The sequence below is a fragment of the Octodon degus genome, unplaced genomic scaffold, assembly GCF_000260255.1.
Source record: "Octodon degus isolate 3935 unplaced genomic scaffold, OctDeg1.0 scaffold00126, whole genome shotgun sequence".
Classification (NCBI taxonomy): domain Eukaryota; kingdom Metazoa; phylum Chordata; class Mammalia; order Rodentia; family Octodontidae; genus Octodon; species Octodon degus.
In genome coordinates, this window is record NW_004524702.1 from 5,238,061 (window position 1) to 5,255,272 (window position 17,212).

General features: G+C 58.2%; 1 protein-coding gene across 2 annotated transcripts in view; it reads right to left on the minus strand.

Annotated features, from left to right (window-relative positions):
• Nucleotides 1-17,212, minus strand: part of Scap (SREBF chaperone) — a 62,201-nt gene that overhangs the window by 674 nt on the left and 44,315 nt on the right. For both annotated transcript variants that reach the window (XM_004640693.3, XM_023700732.1), the window contains exons 3-21: nt 16,132-16,261; nt 8,961-9,118; nt 8,027-8,247; nt 7,779-7,884; nt 7,217-7,389; nt 6,788-6,914; nt 5,418-5,530; nt 4,799-4,893; nt 4,274-4,372; nt 3,968-4,186; nt 3,176-3,552; nt 2,776-2,952; nt 2,473-2,671; nt 2,277-2,392; nt 1,718-2,189; nt 1,558-1,643; nt 504-586; nt 268-431; nt 98-178 (exon numbers count right to left, since the gene is read on the minus strand). In XM_004640693.3, coding sequence (XP_004640750.1) covers nt 98-178; nt 268-431; nt 504-586; nt 1,558-1,643; nt 1,718-2,189; nt 2,277-2,392; nt 2,473-2,671; nt 2,776-2,952; nt 3,176-3,552; nt 3,968-4,186; nt 4,274-4,372; nt 4,799-4,893; nt 5,418-5,530; nt 6,788-6,914; nt 7,217-7,389; nt 7,779-7,884; nt 8,027-8,247; nt 8,961-9,118; nt 16,132-16,261 — 3,196 coding nt within the window. The remainder of the gene's footprint in view (nt 1-97; nt 179-267; nt 432-503; nt 587-1,557; nt 1,644-1,717; nt 2,190-2,276; nt 2,393-2,472; nt 2,672-2,775; nt 2,953-3,175; nt 3,553-3,967; nt 4,187-4,273; nt 4,373-4,798; nt 4,894-5,417; nt 5,531-6,787; nt 6,915-7,216; nt 7,390-7,778; nt 7,885-8,026; nt 8,248-8,960; nt 9,119-16,131; nt 16,262-17,212) is intronic.

Genomic DNA, 17,212 nt, shown 5'->3' on the forward strand with positions numbered 1-17,212 from the left:
GGAGACTGGGTCACTGCTTTCTGGACCTCCTGGGAATCAGGCACCGAGGGCTGTGGCCACCTCCTCCTCCTCCCTGCTGCCAGCCCTGACCCCTTACCTGGTCAACATAGACACTCGTGATGGCCCCCGAGTGGCCCTGCAGTGTGAAGAGGCAGCACGAATCCTCCAGACGGAACACCTGGGGTGGGACGGGTGGCTCTGGGCTTTCCTGAGGTTGAGGCACCCTGGGCGCTGCCTCCCGCCTCCCATGGCCTGAGCAGTACTCACCCTCAGGGTGTGGTCCTGGCTCCCAGTCACCAGGCGCCCAGCAGCAGCCTTCAGCGCTGTGATGGGTTTCTGGTGTGCGCAGGGCACAGTGTGGGTCAGGCGGCAGGCCACCATGTCGCTGCCACTCTGCAGGGAGGACAGAGAGCTGCCCCGCCCTGGGGTCCCTGAAGACAGCAGGCCAAGTAAGGGAGTCTGTGAGCGCCCAGTCACTGCCTGCCTCCCCACCCAAGTCTCACCTCGGAACTGCAGTGGGCTGAAGACTGTGTGAGTCTCCAGGGAAAAGAAATCCAAACAACCATTGAGCCGAGCGGCCACGACCCTGGAAGAGGGGTGCAGAGAGCTCTCCTTAGTAAGATGTGGGGACAACAGAAAGGGGCTGGCCAGCTGAGGAGGGGGCTACAGCCACAGCAAGCAGCACAGGGCACTGGCAGCAGGGCTCAGCTGCACCTCTGTTATCCGTGCTGTGGCTCAGGGTCTTTATCTGTCAGTGAAGGGAACTGCCCACCTGACAGGGTGGCCGCCAGAGTCACGTGGGTCCTATGTGTACGTGTACTAAAGCACAAAAAGCAACTAAGCAGAGCGCCCAAGTGACCTGATGGAATGGAACCCAGGTCATGTGGGTTGAAGAGAAGAGGGCCCAGGATGGGCTGCTACATCCATGGAAAGGCAGCCTGCTCTATTTCCTTGTTCCACAAAGAAATAAGGGTGTTCTCTGCACCCACAAATTCCTAACCAGAAGCCAAGAGCCATGGCCCCAGAGCCATACAGTGAGGCACGATGTTACCACCTGAGCCAAAGGAGGGGACAATCTGGGCACCGCTGGCCAGGGCAGACACTGTGCTAAGGCACACGGGCAATCAAGGGCAGTACCAGCCAGCAAGGAGGGGCCACAGAGCTTGGCGGGCTGGAGGCATGGAGGGCGGAGGCCTAGGGCAGAGGCCTGGACCAGAGTCCCAGCAGTGACACAAAAGCAAGCAGCTACCAATGAGTAGTGCTTAGGGTGGGGGTCCTCTTCCCCCAGCAAAGGTTCAAGCTCTAGCTCTGAGACCCTGGATGCCACCAACAGCCAGCAGCAGGGTCAGTGACTCAGCAGTTGCCAAAGCCAGAGGTCAGGCCCCAGCTGAGAATGCAGGTACTGACGGTGGGGACACCCACAGCCAAGGGAAGCAAGCGCCCAGAAGCCAGGGAGGATTTCCACAGCAAGTGGCAGGTGCCCCATCCAGACGCCTAGAGGGTCACAGGGTGAGGAACAAAAGCAGCACCTGATCCCATCAAGGGCGCCCCACTCACCTCCTGTCCAGGAAGACGAGGGCTGTGATGCCGGAGGAAGACACCTCACTGCTACAGCACAGCTCGCCCTCCATGGCATCCCACACCTGCAGTGAGTGCAGAGGCTGTGAGAGGGGCGCCAGCGGGACCAGGCGAGGGGACAGGCAGTGGGGACCCGCACCTCCAGACGACCGCTGCTCCGCCCAACCACGAAGAGGCCACCCTGCAGCTCCAGGCTCCAAATGGAGCCATCGGCGCTTGGGGCCCAGGCTGGAGGGGGGCTGTCCTTGTCCCATGCGGGGTCCTCGGCGGGCGGCACAGGCACAGGCGAGGGCGGGCGACGGGCAGGGCCCTCGCTGCGGCAGGCGCGTTGCACTAGGCGGCCAAAGTCATAGCCCGCGGCGCGGCTGCAACCTGCTCGGTGCCGGGGCTCCGGCTGAGCGGGCTTCGGTTGCGCTGCGAAGTCGGTGTCGATGAGGCCGCTGAGATCAGGCTGGTCCCCAAAGAGCGCGGGCGGGGGACCCCGGGGCCTGCGGCGGCGCGGAGGGCTATCCCCAGGCTCCTGGGCACCCGTCTTCGCGCCGCCACCAGGCGGCTGTGCCCAGCGCCCTGGAGCCTCTGCGCCTCCACCTCCTTCGCTTTCCGGGCGCTGCCTGCACGGAAGCGGGGGAGGTGGTGAGAGGAGGGCAGGGGAGCTGGCGGGGACGCAGGCACACCCCCGGGTTGGGGACAACACCTACCCCGGCCGTGGGATGCGCGTGAGGCAGTCTCCGGTCTGAGCGTCCCACACGCGCACGTGGCCCGCCAGGCAGCTGCTCACAAGCAGCATCCCGTCGCTGGCCAGACACTCGATGTCCTGCGGGAAGGTGGGCGTGGCGTGGGCACAGGTTCCCGGTCCCCTCCTCTGGCCCGCCCACCCGCCCGCTGGCCGCTCACCATGAGGTGGCCGCGCAGCACCAGCGGCACAATCTCCGTCTCGGGTGGCGTGTACCCGTAATCGTCGCAGGGCAGCTCCCCGCGGCGCCGCCGGCCACTACCCCCGGGCTGCCCGTAGTCACGTGGGCACAGCACGCGGTAGAGGCAGAGCAGCAACAGCACAAGTGCGATGCCGGCTGCAAGCCCGAGGGCCGCCACCCTGTGCCAGTGAGGGGAGGGGAGGGGAGGAGAGAGAAGGCGGTGAGGGAGGGTACGAGGGGTCCAGACCTACTTCCACCTCAGCTGCACCCCGTCACCACTCACTTGTACAATGTGACATCGCCAGGCACCTGCGCCCCACCCGGCCCCGCGGTCTCCCAGAGCCCAGGGGGTGCACGAGGGGACCAGGAACTGCGGCCGTCCTGTGGGTGCCGGCCCTCCAGAGCCTCCCTAGGGTTCAGGCGCAACGTCACGGGGATGACGGGCAGCAGGCTGATGTACCTGTGGGGCGCACAGACTTACACCTCATGGCCCAGCTGGGCACCCCGCCCCCCAGGTCCCAGCACCCCTGTCTCTGCCTTGGCATAACGGGACAGGGAGGGCTGGAGGAACCATGGGCTCCCTGGCCCTCTAGCCTCATGCACAACTGCATTCCATGCTTCTCCACTTGTGGGGAGAGGGATACCCCATGGGAGCTGACAGGTGGAAGTCCTGCAGCCCTCACCTCTTAGCCAGCGTGACATTGTAGTAACTGAAGAGCGTGGGCCAGTGGCGGAAGGACAGCTCCCGCCAGAGCTCCTCATCCTCAGGCCCCCAGGTCACCTCTGGCACGGGGGCGTCCTGGACACTTTCTGCCGGGCCCACAGGCTCAGGCTGCTCCCTGGGCCGCGTGCGGTTCTCGGCAAGCCGCGGAGCATCCGGAGGAAAGATGGAGAAGGCGGGGTCCGGGTGGCTGGCAGGCAGCACGCTGCTGGGCACAGGCATGGAGGCCAGGGGGCCCTCGCCCAGCGGGCTCTGCTCTGTCACCTGGGCAGCCAGGTAGGTGCGCAGCCCTGCTGGGTCTGTGTACACCAGGATGCCGATCCAGACAACAGTGCCTGCCTGCAGGTGGGGTGCTCTGTCAGGCCTGGGGGAGCAGTATGCCTCCCGACGGCCACTGGAGGGCTGGGTCCCCTTCCCAGAGCGGCTCACCCTGGGTTGGGTACTGTCCTCCTCATCCCTACCTTCCCAGAGGTGCTGCAGAAGTGCAACATTCTCAAGTCAGCCAGTCTGACCTGTGCCAGAGGCCCCCCCAAGGGCCTCAGCCTCACCCCTTCCTGGCTCCCTGCAGCCAGTGTGGCACAGCTGGTTCACTCTGTGGTGGCCAGTGGCCTGCAGCCCAGGGTCTCCGTCCTGGCCGCCTGTCCTGAGCCCCTCTCTTCAGAACACACCGGGATCAAGGCAGGGAGGACACGACAAGCACGCCTGCAGCAGGTACCAGGGAGCCGCAACCCAAGAGTGCAGGGGGGGCAGGTACCATGATGAGGCGCTGGGCCAGGCGGGTGCGAGCCAGGAAGTAGACAACACGCAGCCGCTTGGGGAGCCGCAGGTTTCGGAAGGAGGACGGCTGCAGCGTGATGGTGTGAGGCATGGACGGCCGCGCAGCCAGCTGCCTCTCGTAGCGCGCTGGCCGCCCCACAGGCTTGATGGGGGGCAGGCAGGCCTCGGCAGGCAGCCGCTTGTTCAGGTCGGCTAGCTGTTGAAGTGCAGGAGCAGGCCTCAGTCTGCGTCCCTTGGCCACAGTTTGGGAGCACAGCAGGACACAGCTGGACACTACTCCTACCTCCATGCGGCGAATGTCAATAGACAGGACGGTGGTGAAGAACAGCATCTGGAGGAAGAAGTCAGACACCAGGCCCACGACTGCAAAGAGACAGAACTCCTGAAACAGAGCACATGCGGGGTGCCGTGAGCGCAGGCCAAGGCCAGGTCACCGCAGAGCAGAGGGAGCCCCCCTTGGCCACTGAGTGCTCTCGCAGCCACCAGAGGGCAGCACAAGCCCCTCACACGGCCGCTGGTGCCCTGGCAGGCAGGAGCCCTAAACCAACCCAGAGGCCCCCACACTGCAGGCCTGTCTGGGTGACACTGCCTGGCCGGGCCCACACTGGATCAGCGAAGAGAGACAGCAGGAGGGATGGAGTCCGTGCTCAGCTGGAACAGGGCGACTCATCCCTGGGCAGCGCTGCACATTCCACCCAGCCCATTGGAGACCCCGCACATGGCGGGCACAGCAGCTCTGACGTCTCTCCCAGGGCCGCATCCCCAGCACCTCTGCCCAGAACACACAGGCAGCAGGCTGTGGCCTCACCTGGATGGCAGGCACGAGGGTGAAGTAGCCAATGAGGATGATGCCCAGCTCGGTGGCCATGTTCTTCATGATGGACCAGCTCTCGCTGCTCAGGCCTGTAGGGTGGCCACAGCAAGGCCTCAGGGATGGCCATGCTACCCAGCTCCACAACCTGGCCTCTGCGCAGGTGGAGGGAGAGGCAGGGCACCGAGCCAGCCACTGTGCGGGCAGCACATGCCTGCCTGCTGCCAGCCCCAGCCAGCCTGGCCCCCAGGCCTCACTGTAGTGACAGGCTGCGCGCTCCAGGCAGGCTGGGACTTTTACCTCATGGCTTCTGTGCCCACACTGCACAGGGCCAGGCCACCAAAGGACAGAGTGACAGGATGAAGGGGCAGCCTCAGCCATTCCTCACCAGCAAGGCCCTGGCCATCTCACGCACCCCAGTGCCTGCTGCCCACTGGGAGGCAGGAAGAGGAAGCCTAGCCATGGTCTCGACAGCAGGTCACCCCAAATATGAGTTCCTGACTGAGCTGGCACAGAGCACAGCCAGGCGGCCACGGGTCTCAAGGCCATGGTAACAAGAGGCAGGGCCTGGGGGCACAGCAACAAGAAGACCAGCGCCACCACACACCCCAGCTACCTTGGGCGATCCGCAGCTTCACCTCCAGGTCCACCGGGGTTGACACCACTGACTTGGTGAGCACAAGCACGTTCTCAAAGCCAATCACCACCACGAGGTATGGGAAGATCTCACTGGGGACAGGGAGGGTGAGGGTAGTGCTTGGCCTTTCAAGCACGCACTGGGGGGCAGGCCTCGCCCCCAGCTCATGGGGAGGCTTCATCAGCATGCTGCTGGGCTTCCAGGGGGGCTAAGAGCCTCCCTGTGAGGCCAGCACCCAGCCCTGACCCCCCATGCAGGTGAGGCACTGGGCAGCTACCTACTCTCCTGGCCCTTGCACACCAGACTCCGCCGCTGCCTGCCAGACTGCACGCACATCTAACTCCAGGCCACAGCACGCAGAGGGTGTGAGGCCAGCCTAGAGGTCCAAGGCTTTGCTGGGCAGCTGCTGGGAGGACAGCAACTGCTGCCTCAGGGATAGGGGCTGGGGCGTGAGCCCAAGGGCCAGCAGGCAGCAAGACAGTGCTCCTCTGCTGAGCTGCACGCTGCTCCCACCTATCTGTTCTGGTATTTTTAGAGGGAGCTTACTATGTTACCCAGATTAAAGCTACGTGGCCCAGGCTGGCCTGGAACTGCCCATCTTCCTGCCTCAGCCTCCTGAGTAGCTGCCACTGCCAGCAACCATCACGGTTCTTAGCGGAGCAACTGCTCCTAAAGGACTCTCCTGACAGTCTTAGGAAGGCATGGAAGCCCTGGGAGTGAAGACTGAGAGGGGGCTGCAGTGGGAAGCCGTGTTTCCCAATGAGGAAAGCAACAGCAGCCACAGGCACCCTGTGCAGGCATGTGTCCAACAGGGAAGGCCTGGCTACAGCCTTGGCACCATATAAAAAGGGGCTTTCTTTCTTCATGAACTGCCTGACCACCCCAGGCTGGAGACAGCAGACCCGGGGGTGGGCAGGCAGGCCTGACCACAGCCAGGAGCCAGCTGAGAGGGCTTCCACACGCAGAGGCGGAGAACTGCAAGGAAAGAGCCAAGCAGCAGTGCGCCTGGACCTCACACAGGGCTTATGCTAAAACACGGGGAGAATTAAGCTGCATTATTCATGTGTGCCAAGTCCCCTAGTGAGAATATATACTCATATACACACATGCGACACATACCCACATAAATGCTCTCTGTACACAACATATAACCACACCTTATACACACATCTGTATACGCATACATGCAGATATACTGCACATACTCACACATACCAACACAGGCCAGGTGCTTAAAGGGGAAGAAATGCACCTCCTGAATGCCAGAAAAAGCAAGGTGAAGACGGGGGTCCAGGAAAGGCTGGGTGCCCAGGTGTGCGCGGCCCAGGCCCAGTCTGCTGGAGACCTACCCGCCATTGAGTGTGGGCGTCAGGCCGAAAAGCGTGCAGAGCCCCACGGACATGAGCAGCGAGCTGAGCACTGTGACCACGGCAGCCAGGGCCAGCCCCCACTTGGACTTGACCATGTCGATCTTGCCTGGAGCGGGGAGGGCGGAGATGGCACTTTAGGGCAGCCCACAGGCGCAGTGCCCCAGCGGCCAGGATGGGTGGCACCCAGGCTCCTCAGGGGAAAGCGTGCCCTGGACACCTGCTGTGTCATGACAGCCCTGAGACCCTAAACCTGGCAGGCCCTCTCCTGAGACCTACAAGAGCCCCAGAGCTCTGAGCCCGTGTGACGCTCTCTGTTGGGGAGGAAGCCCCAGCTCGGGGCTGCCTCTGCCAGCCACCTTCAGAGATGAAGAGGCAGGGGGTGGGGAAGGGCCCCTCAGCAGGACCTACGCGTCGAGAAGTAGATGTAGGCGAACAGGATGATGTAGGTGGTGACCAGGGGGATGAGCTCAGCGATGCCAATCTCTTCCTTGAAGTGCACGTGGACCAGGCTCTCTGCCCGAAGGCTGCAGTTGGGGCTGGGGTGTAGGAGCATGAGGCGGGCACGCAGGCTGCCCAGGAACCTGGGGAAAAAGCAGATCCCTAGAGGGCCCGCCAGGCCTCCCCCCATCGTGTCAGGAGGAGCTCCTCCAAGGCAACTGAGCATCTCAGTGGTTTCCAGGGTACCAAAGAACCGCCAAACTCATGCCTTTCCTGACCCACCGCACCACTCTGCCCAAGGCCTAGGTGCCTCTGGTGCCCTGCCACAGCGGGCGGCCACCAAAACCACCAGCCTAGCCTTTGTCCTCACGCTCAGGCAGCCGTCAGCCCTCCCCACTCAAATGCAACAGACAGTGCCTTCCAGGCTAACGGAGAGAAACATTTCTGCACAGGCCTGAACACCATCTGAACCTCAACCCGAGGCCTCAGGTCACCCACCAAGCGGCTAGGAAGCCAGAGCCCGACCCCTTACTTGGCATGGTAGTGCTGGAAGACCAGGGTGATCGTGTAGGACACCGTCCTCCTCTTCTTGTAGAGGCTCACCCCACTGTACTTCCCAGGAACACCGAACAGCAAGTCTGCGGGGAGCGGCACCGGTGGTGGGACCACAGCCACGGCAGGGCTACGAAGACTCCCTCCCCAAGGACGGGGGAGACCTGGGCTGCCAGAGAATACAACCAGGGAGCAGTGGTGGCCACAGGAGCCCTGTGCCCAGCTTACCCTTGAGCGTGGCGGAAGTCTGCAGCGTCTTGGGCTCATGCTGGTGGATGGTCCCGATGATGTCAGGGTCGGCATGGAAGCGTTCCCGGTCATTCTGCCAGAAGTTTCCCGGCGACAGCAGCAGGCAGCCATGCTCAGGGAGCAGGTTCCGGAGTTTCCGAAGGCCCGGCAGCAGGTCGGTCACCTGCAGACACACCTCCTCCAGGCTCCTGGTCCCAGAGCTGTGCAAAGAGGACATGACACCAACTGTGCCAGCCAGCAGGGGGTAGGCCCACCATGGGGGCACTAGCTGTCCCTGGCTTCCATGTGGCCTGTGTCTGAGCCTGGTATTCTGATATTTCCGGAGAGTCTCATGGTGCGGGAAGGTATTTCAGGGTGGTCAACATCCAAACCAGTGACCACCCCTCCTCCCAAGGGTATGTGTAGTATGGCACCCGTCACCCAGAGGGGACACAGACTGAAACACTGCGGCCTATTTCTTGGCAAGGGGTCATAGGAAGAGGGATCAGGAGTCTGCTTAGAGTACCGAAGTCCCCATCTCTACCATAAGCTAACTACGACCTGTAGGGGACACAGCCTGTGACACTAGCTTGCTCTGATACCCACTGATTGCTGGGGATCAGGGCCCAGGCTGGCACTACAGAAGTGTCCCCAGGTAGAGCTACCACCACCTCATAGCTCTCGACACCGAGGCCAGAGCCACGTGCATGATGTGCTGGCCAGTCTTCAGCCTGCTTCACACAGCCCTGAGCCCAGGTGCTCACAGAACTGTCTGCACAGGAAGGGGACTCCGCACAGCATATTTGCAGAATGCAGGACCAGGAGGCTGGCTCCCCTCTACCCTTCTTGCTTAACTGCTGCAGAGCTGACTACACCCTGGGGTGCACCACAGCCCTAGCTCTCCTTGGGGAGGGACCAGTGGCCCCTGGGATACCTGTCTCGCAGCACATGGTTCCGGATCTCCTCCACCAGCTGGAATGCCCGGGACAGAGGGGAGCGAAACACATCTACTGCCAGGAGGTTCTTGTGCCAGGGTGATACCGAAGTCTTCACGAAAATCTGCTGGATGTAAGCCACTGGAGCACCCACGTACTGCAGGGGAAATGGTGGTGAGCAGAGGGGTCAGCTCTGCACAGCAGGCAGAAGCACAGTTCCACACTCCATGAGGGCCAAGCCTCTATTCTGCAGTGCGCACTGCGGCCCAGGCGCACTTCTCTGGTTTCCTGGTGCAAGGCCCCTCTCATGGCTTCACTAGCTGCTCTCAGGCTGCAAAGGCAGAGGTGGGGTCTATGATGGAGGCTTGGGGTAAGACAGTGGGTTCCTGAGGCCATCAACCCCAGCTTTAAATCCCAGCTCTGTAGTGCTCCCTGGTCCCTGTCTGCATCTGCCTTACCCACTGGACACTGGAGCGCAGTGACGAGGAGCAGGAAAACCCAGGCCACATGCAGGGACCCCTCATACTGTACCCACACAGCCTCCTCCTGCACCTGAGGCACGGGACACTTATGTGTAGATTCCCACCCCCAAGATGCAAGCAGCTGAATGGCTGTGAGCACAGGGAGGTGAAACAGCACAGATGGCAGATGGGTGGGCAGGTGATGAGAGAACCAGGGAAAATGAGAGGTGGGGCAGGGTGACACAGGCTGAGCTACCTGCCCTTTGGCAGAAAAGCTGAGTGTTTCTGAGGTGGAGGCAGAGAGAAAGACATGGCTGCCCGTTATCCCCATGCCTGCTGTCCCCCATGGCTTGGGGGCAGCAACTCACCAGGGATCACTGTGAGGCCAGGCCAAGGGGCTGACTCAGGCTGCAAGTCAGTGCCTCAGGGGCCCATAGCAACCTGGAGCCCTGGAGTCTTGGGGCAGCTGGGGAACAGAAACCTCCTCCACCCCACACGGCTGGGCTCTGGGTTCAGCAGTGCTCAGTGACAGGTGGTTCACTCCACCTCACCTGACTCCCAGGCGAGCACAGCTTTGGGCCTCCAGTCAGGCTTCCACACAGGACCGATAGCCACACTTCAGAGCTAGTTCCCCAAAGGGCTCGGGCTGCTCTGCTTCCTACTGGCAGGGTGCACACTGCCAACCCCTGGGGTTGAGCACAGGGCGCCCCTCTGCACAGGCCTTACTCTGTCCTCAGAGCCCCCAGCAGCCTGCACTTTGAGGCTGGCCTCAGTCACCCTTGCTGGCCAGGTGGCTCTCATCCATCTCCGGGCCTCCACTGCTCCTTCATGGCTGCTGACTGTGCCAGGCCCCAACTTGTCTGTATCCTCCAGGCCCCTCTTCGGGCCCCAGAACTCTCCAGGCACTGAGCAGCCCTGTCCTGTCGTTCCCAGCCTTGCCTGGGTGCCCCCTGAAGCAGTCCCTCACAAACTGTTTATCAGGAGGTGCAGAAAGCAGGGACATGGCAGCCACCACAAGATGTGCTGAGCGAGTGGCCTATGGGGACACACCCCGGCTCCTGCAGTGCACCTGAGGGCTGCCTCCAGGGAATCTTATCGGTGAGAGGTGGTGCCCCACGCGGCTCCTCTGCCCACCCCACATGAGGTGTGCTTGAGAAGCTGGCAGAGCAGTGCCACGTGGTGTTCACAGTGAGGGGACCAGATATCCTGGGTGAAGAGCTCCTGGGTGGTGGGGCTGTGACGGGCAGCCTCCAACACAGCCCAGCACACAGGACAGGCTGCTTGGGGCAGTGCCCCATGTTACCGCATCCCCTTAAAAGCAGGACCTCCTGATCTGATTCAAACAAGCAGGATCCAGCAGAGACCTACCTCCCTTTGGTGATGAAGTCACATGACACCACAGCCACACCTCCCTTTCAGAGCTCCTGATCTGATGAAACTCCACAGCACACTGCTTGGGAAGGGCAGTGCAGCATGGAACTGAGGGGTGGGGATGCCAGGCCCAAGGCCCAGCAGCGTGCCAGGGCCCCACTGATGGGAACACGCTGACAAGGGAAGCAGACTATTCCCCAGCTGGACTTGGAGGGACTGGCTTTGGGAAAGATCCTGAGCTAAAGAGCCCAGACAAGCAAACCAGGATTCTGGACAACAGAAGACATGTCTGAGGCCACACAGCCTCAGACAGGGCTGATGGACTCCCAAGCCTGGATTCTCCCTGCCAGGATATCAAAGGCCTGTCCACCCCCAGGCTCTAGTGGTGCCTTGGGCCGCCACTGTGTATAGCATGAATTGCTGTCTGGGGCTTCCTGGAAAACATGTCCAGGCCCAAGCAGCTACCACCGACACTGCAGCGCCAGCCTCACGAGACGAGCAGTGAACAAGCCTGGCCGCTGGCAGACCTGCCACAGGAGGCCTGGTGTAAGATTGCAGTTCCATGTCAAGCAAACCAAAATGCTGGAGACTTTGCCTGCTGCTCTTAACACACTGCTATCACCTTTAATTTTTATTATTATTTTGTTCTTTTTGTGATGGTTTCATTATGCAGTACAGGTTAGCCTTCACTCATTTTGTAGCCAAGGCTGGCGTTGGACTTGCGGCAATCCTCCTGCCTCAGTAACCCAAGTGCTGGAATCACTGGCCATTATAGGCCTGTGCCCAGGGTAGGGCCAGCATGGCATGCAGTACCAGGGATCAAACCTGGGTCCTTGTCCTTAACAGACAGGTGCTTAGACTGCTGAGCTATTCTTTGGCCCTCTGCTGTCATCTTTAAACATAAGCCTTCCTTCACCTATAGAGAGCTCTGCCTCAAACTGCTGACATCTTCCCTTTATCCAACATACACCCAAGAGAGCAGCCCCTGCTGCTTGGTTCTTCCAGGAAAGGGGGTTGGCAGATGGAGGGCACAGCAGGCTCAGGCGGCTATTGAGGTTCAGGTGGCAGCCCTGTCACTCCTGGGCTGTGTGCCCAGGGAAAGGGTCTCGGGCTCTCCAGCCTCGTCTGTCACTTACTATGGAAAATGGGAATCACGCTTTAGATGTCACCAGATCTCAAGAAGCCCAATCAAAGTAACATGTGTGACCCACCTGACCAAGTGTCTGGCTGCAACAGCACCACGTCACACTACACAGCTGGGCCCTGGCACCCACAGTCATCTCACCTCCAAGCTCACAGGCTCAGCAGACAGATTCTTTTTTTTTTTTTTTTGGAACCGGAGAATGAACTCAGACCCTTGCAATTGCCACGGAAGTGCTTATTCTACCGAGCCATCTCCCCGGCCCAGCAGACAGAGTCTTACAGCTCCCACAGGCACAAACACCTTTGCCTACAAAGCTCCAGCTTCAGCTACACAGCCAGGACTCAAAAACTGCATGTACACTAGTGGGCCTAAGTCAGCCCACTGGGTTCCAGGAAGTCTTTCCCAGGCCTTACCCTGGTGCCCAGGGTCTGAACAGGCAGAATCCGACGACAACAGGGTGGCCATACAGAGCAGGGAAGAGGGCTGGGACGCTCCTGGGAGAAAGTGCCACCTTGCGCAAAGGGAAAGCCTAAGGCAGTGGTGGTGAACCTACGGCATGCGTGCCATTTGCTTTTATGACAAAAGATGTTAATATGAGTTGTTTTTCCTAAACAAAACCCTCAGTATTCAGGTTCAATTGTAGTGCTGGCCTTTGCAATAAACAAGTGGGTTCTGGGTTGCAGCTGGAGCTCCTGTCTCTAGAAGGTTCACCATGACTAGCCTGAGGCACGTGCAGGGTGCACCTCACAGTGTCCAGGCCCAGAAGTCCTCCTCCTGCTCTGTTCTGGCCAGCTGGACTGACCAGTGATCACTACAATGATGGTGACAGCCATGTACACCTGCCAAATCAAACAACAGACCAGGCACTATGCTAATTAAATCTTTACATTGCTCCATTTAATCCTTGTGCGTTTATTTGCAGAGAACACTGGGGACAGAGCCCAGTGTGGCATTGAGTTACACTCCCAGCGCTTTTTAGTTTTTCAAAACAGGTCTCCCTAACTTGTCTAGGCTGGCCTCAAACATGTGAGCCTCTTGCCTCAATCTCCCAAGTGGCTGGGATTGTGCCCAGCATAATGTAGTTGTAATTCTTACCCCATCTCATGAATGAGGCAACTTCTGAAGACAAGTGTTAGGTGGTTTTCCCAAAGTCACACAGCTGGGAGACACAAAGTCTTCATTCTGGGCGTCTGAGCCAGGGAGCAGTCCTTTCAGATCCCCCAAGGCCACTGGTCAAGTGACTTCAACACAGTGAGCCACACTCAGCCCAAGGACCTGGCAGGGCCAGTGAGAATTCTAAGGACACACAAGGAGCAGCTGCAGGGCCCAGCCTCCCCTGCTGTGGGCAACTGAGAGACTAGGACAGACAGACACATGGACACAGACATGGGGACACACACACACAGAGCCACACTGCATAAGGGGAAATCAGTCCAATACAAAATGGGCGAAATACTTCAACACACGTCATAGTCAGACAGGCAAACACAGCATCCACTTGAAAAACACTGTCCGGGAAATGCAAGTTGAGGCAGAATGAGTGCTGTTATGCATCTATCGGAACGGCTGAAACCACCTACCCAACTGACAGACGGCGTCGGGAACTGTACAGCACTGAGCTGCACCACAATTTGTGAAAATCTGGAAATAATTGAAGAGCTCAAAGGATGTGCCATGGGGCCAGGGAGATGGCTCAGTAAAATAAGCACTTGCCTGGAAGGGCCTGAGTTCAATCCCCAGTTTCGCCAAAAAAAAAAAAAAAAAAAAAAAAAAAAGAAAAGAAAAGAAAAAAAGGATGTGCCACGAATGACACTTCAAATGTCCAGGACCCAGGCTCCTGCTCTCCGACCAGAACCATCCCTTCATTCTCGGCCAAGTGACAGGTTCCAAAGCCAGTGTGTACTCCAATCTCCTCAGTCTTGGTGCCACCCCAATGCATCGCATTTAGCTGTTGCGTCTCCCTAGGCACTGCTTAGCTCGTGACAGTTTCTCAGACCTCTTGGGTTTGGGGGTGAACGTGGCGTTCCATGGGGTGATTTTTCAATTGTCAGGCCAAGCTTCTGGCTTTCTGGGAGGCAGACACAGAGGTCTAGAGCACCTGCTGTTTCACTGTCACCTACCTGAGGGGTGCCCATCAGGTCTCCCCATGCCATGCTATCCTCTTTAGAAGGAAGTCTCTAGCACACTCTTTTTTTGTTTTTTTGTTCCCCATGCCTTCAGGGCAGGTTTGGCTGGCTTGAGTTTTTTTTGGGGGGGATCGAACCACAACAACCTGAGCCCCTCTGCTTTGTTGAAGCAGCCACTTAAAGAACTGAGCTAAGGGGCAGTAGGCCCCCTCTAGCACACTCTTAAAGTGAGGAGTTACGTTTTTACCTCAAGGGAGGAGTTTCTATGTAATGACGATTTTTTTTTTCTTTTGCCCAAGGATTTGTCTAGTGTCCCCTGTTTACTTAATTAAATAGATCAGGATGTTTATTTTGTACTTGGGTATGCAAATATGTGTATGTGTAGAATACATATATAAATATGTGCTGCTACATATATACATAGAAGTCAAACTACCTTGTTTTTTGGCAAAAACTGTTTTAACACTGACCATTGGGAATTCTTCTGATGGTCCCTTCTCTGACCTGTATTTCAAACTTCAAAGGCCTTTGCAGTCTCCTCCCAAACACAATGAGCACCCCTCAAGGGCCATGAGCCTCTAGCCATCCTCACATCCCCCCAGGAGTCACCAGATTAAGCTGGAGCAGAGCTGAGGACAGGAACCAAGGGAGCGGAGGAAGCCTTGCTTCTTGGCGTGGATAGCAGGTGCTTGCCATGTGCTGGAACTATCCCTTCATTCTCAGCAAAGTAAGGAAGCACACAACCAAGCACCCACCCTGGGCAACAGGGCAACAGAGACAGGCAGGGAACCCCCGGGAGCAACGGTCTCCCTCTCGCCCTCCACCATGCCCCTGCTGGAAAGGCCAAGCATAAAGCAACTGTTGGGAGGATAGTGCTCACACTGCCTCATGTCGCAGGCGCACCATGCAGTGCTGGAGGCAGCCCTGCCCTGGTAAAGAGAGTCGTGAGCCACAATATTTCCTTTTCATGTACTCTGGTCTGCACTGAGTTTTCTGTTTCCTTCCTGTATTACTTTTATCACAGACAGGAAATAAAGTCGGAAACACAATATCAGGTGACTGCACTGAGGTTTGCTTGGGTCTCTTCCATCCTGCAGGGGACAGTGCTTCGTCACAGAGAGCAAATGGACAAGCCCAACTCTGCACACCACACACTGTCAACACCCCAGGAAGACAGTGAAGGAATCTGGATGGAAGCCAGATGTTATCACTAACATCCTCTCCATGCCGCAGGCTAAAAGAATCCCAAACACAGGACGACCTGGGTGGGCCCTGGAACCATCCGCCCATTACATGGTGATCCTAAGAGGCAATGAAGGTGAATGGTGTGAAGCGTGAGCCGAGAAAGGCCCACTGAAGCAAGGGCTGTGAGGCATGATGGGATCACCCTGCTGGCGCTAGTGGGGAGCAGCAGGGTCAGGCCCGAAGTCCCTGCCCCACAAGGGCACAGACCGAACGGCCTTCTGTGAGTGCTCATGCAGACACCGCAGGAACAGTAGTCAGAGAAAGGCACGGGCCTACGTCTGGAGGCCCAGGACCAACCCAGTGTTGCCCCAAGGAAACTGAAAAACCGAGGCGCTTGACAGGGCCAGGCCCAGCTTCCTTACCTTTACTAAAGGACAAAGCCTGCATCTTTTCCTCCCGAGTAGATCTTAGGAATAAAATAGGACCTGAGAGAGCTGAAAAACATCTGGCGCACAACGCAAATGGAAGCCATGCTAGGACTCTGTGGTGAACATTTGGGGAGGCCCAGCTACTCTTGGATGAGAACATCCACGGATGAGGAGGAGAAACCCTGTGCCCTGGCATGTGCAGGACTGTGGGACAAGCCCAGGTGTGAACCCAGAGCCAGCCGGGTACTGCTAGGATGAGGTTTTTCTGGGCCAGTCACACTTTGGTGTCATCTGGTCTTTTCCCTCAGTAAAGGTTATTCATTAAACATTTAGCAAGGCATCTCTGGAGCCTCCACAGGCCATGCAGGACACATGCCTGAGGCTAGCCACTCACAGTCTGGCTGGCCAGTGTGCCCACCAATCAGTGCCCTGCTGGCTGTCTCCTCAGCACCTACCCACTCAGGCCGCTCGCTGGGCTCCCCTGGCTGGTGGTCAGGGTCGGCGGGGGGCGGGGCGTAGTCCTTCACAGGGGTAGCAAACTCCACAGGGCCCGTGCCCGGCAGGGGCAGCTTCAGCAAGGGGTAGCTGCGGGAGGAAAGGCAAGAGGTGAGGTTGATCCCCTGGAGGGAGGGTCCACAGGGGCATGGAGCCCCTGCAGCTGCAGGAAAACATTCTGCCTTAGGTCACGACTGTCTGACAGGTTAGAATCACCAAGTATTAGAACTGGGACTTGGACATCACCTATATCCCAACTGTTAAAATTTATTTTAGTGACAAAGTGTACAATAAAGCCCAACAGACTTCATAAATGCAAAATGCTGAGAACAAAATTAAAAACCTTCCTGTCGAGTTAGACATAAGATAACGATTTTTTTTTTAAAAAATCCAGAGGGTCTAGGATTCAGATGTCTGGGCAACTGTTCCATCTAAAGGACAGTCAGATGTGGTAGTACATGCCTATAATCCCAGAACTCAGGAGGTTGACGCAGGAGGATTGTCACTAGTTCAAGGCTATCCTGGGCTACCTAGTGAGTTCATGGCCAGCCTGAGCTGCACAGTGAGACCCTTTCTCAAAAAAACGAAATGAAAAATCTTTGGCTTCACATTGACAAGTTGGTAGAGATGTGCGTTAGTTTCAGGTCTTACTTTTTTTTTTTTTTTAATTTATTTGTGTGTGTGTGTGTGTGTATGTGTGTGTGGCCAGCTCAGCCCACCAGGGGGCGGGCCTGGCTGGCATGTGGTGCTGGGGGATTGAACCGCGGCCCCTGTGCTTTGCCAAGCTTGTTGTAAGTAGGTGCTTTAGACCACTGAGCCATCTCACCAGCCCCAGGTCTTATTTTTAAAAAAAATTTTTTTTACAAAATTTAGCAATAATTTTGTAACTTACAGTACAGCATACAGACCTCAAGCACATGGTGCAAGAGCTGCCACACACACCCGTGCAACCACCACCTGGAGCACCCAGCAGAACCGTTCCAGACCCCTGAAGGCGGGCCTGCGCCTCCGGTCGGGGTTGGCGCTGCTAGTGTTTCTACC